The sequence below is a fragment of the Perkinsus marinus genome (genome assembly GCF_000006405.1).
Source record: "Perkinsus marinus ATCC 50983 genomic scaffold scf_1104296938120, whole genome shotgun sequence".
Classification (NCBI taxonomy): Eukaryota; Perkinsozoa; order Perkinsida; family Perkinsidae; genus Perkinsus; species Perkinsus marinus.
This window is the reverse complement of record NW_003213599.1, coordinates 52,108-53,250: the sequence shown is the minus strand read 5'-3', so window position 1 is coordinate 53,250 and position 1,143 is coordinate 52,108. Positions and strand designations below refer to the sequence as shown.

The 1,143-nt window shown below is 48.4% G+C and overlaps 1 protein-coding gene across 1 annotated transcript; it reads right to left on the bottom strand.

Moving 5' to 3' along the window:
• Positions 1-688: 688 nt before the first annotated feature.
• Positions 689-1,132, bottom strand: Pmar_PMAR005621 (hypothetical protein; the record flags this gene model as incomplete). The annotated part of the gene is made up of 1 exon (XM_002782829.1): positions 689-1,132. One exon carries the CDS (start codon positions 1,130-1,132, stop codon positions 689-691), a length of 444 nt encoding a protein of 147 aa, XP_002782875.1.
• Between the last annotated feature and the right edge of the window lie 11 nt (positions 1,133-1,143).

Here is a 1,143-nt window from a genome sequence, read left to right as displayed (position 1 = left end):
AGACCTATTCTGTATCTTCCAAGAGGCGACCTAAGATTCCCCGAAGACTATTACCTGCTACCACACTTCGTGCACTTATGAGGCCGTTTCACTTCATCATCCTCCTCTTCCTCCTCATCTTCGTTCATCATGACGACGTTGGTGGTGACAGTGTGCGACACAGGGAGTACCCACCGTTGAGGAAATGCAAGTGAGCGTAAGATTGCAAGTGGTACTATTTCCTCGGTGTGGCCGCTGGTTCGAACGTGTAATTTCTATCAACTTTGCTCGCTCATTGGTCCACTCCCTCTACTCAATTCTACAAAATACTCAACACTGCGGACGACCTGTTATCTGCTATCATTCAGTCATTTAGTTAGATGGGAGTAGTGGGTAGTGGAGTGAAAGCATCGCACGTTGCGACAGAAATCGAGTGGGACCCGAAAGTCCCAACCGCGAAATTCTGCGAATAATCATTCCCAAAATTGCAACAGTGGATGCTTCGCTCCGCGCGAGTAGTGGTAGCGAGGTTACATGAATCTCTAACCAGCCACAGTGAGTCAGGTCGATACTCTCTGGCTGACGACCCTCGCTTGACTACTCGTGCCTCCCCAATGCACTACTCACTACTCCAAACGCACTCCTACTGATTCTACTAGATGACACAACTACTGCCTTTCTGTCTCGAGTAAAGTATAGGATCAAATAACTAACTACATCTCTTGTCTCCCATAATCATTTTTGCGTGCTTTCTCGACCGGATTTCCATAGCTTGAGCGGTGTAGCTCAGCCAGGCGTCACTCTTCCATTTACCCGCCGCTTGCACCTCCTTTTCTGGAACGTCACACAACTTGAGAAGAGTACTGCCAGTTCGACGCAGGCTATGCCCAGTAACATTCTGTATTGACCAACGATCGCCCATACCTGGGAACTGTGAGTCGACTAAGGCCCTCAACTTTCTAGCATAGTTGTTCTTCTGTATTTTCGGGAACAGACGGAAGCGATCATTCTTCAGAGCATTCTTCCGACGGGCTATCTCATGAGCTGCACACCACTTCACCCCACATGCGTCCTGCTGTTTCCCTTGCATCTCCCAGTGATCGTCACAATCGATCTCCTTATAAGTTGGACCATCCTCAGTCTTGGGGTTCATCAACTTAATTT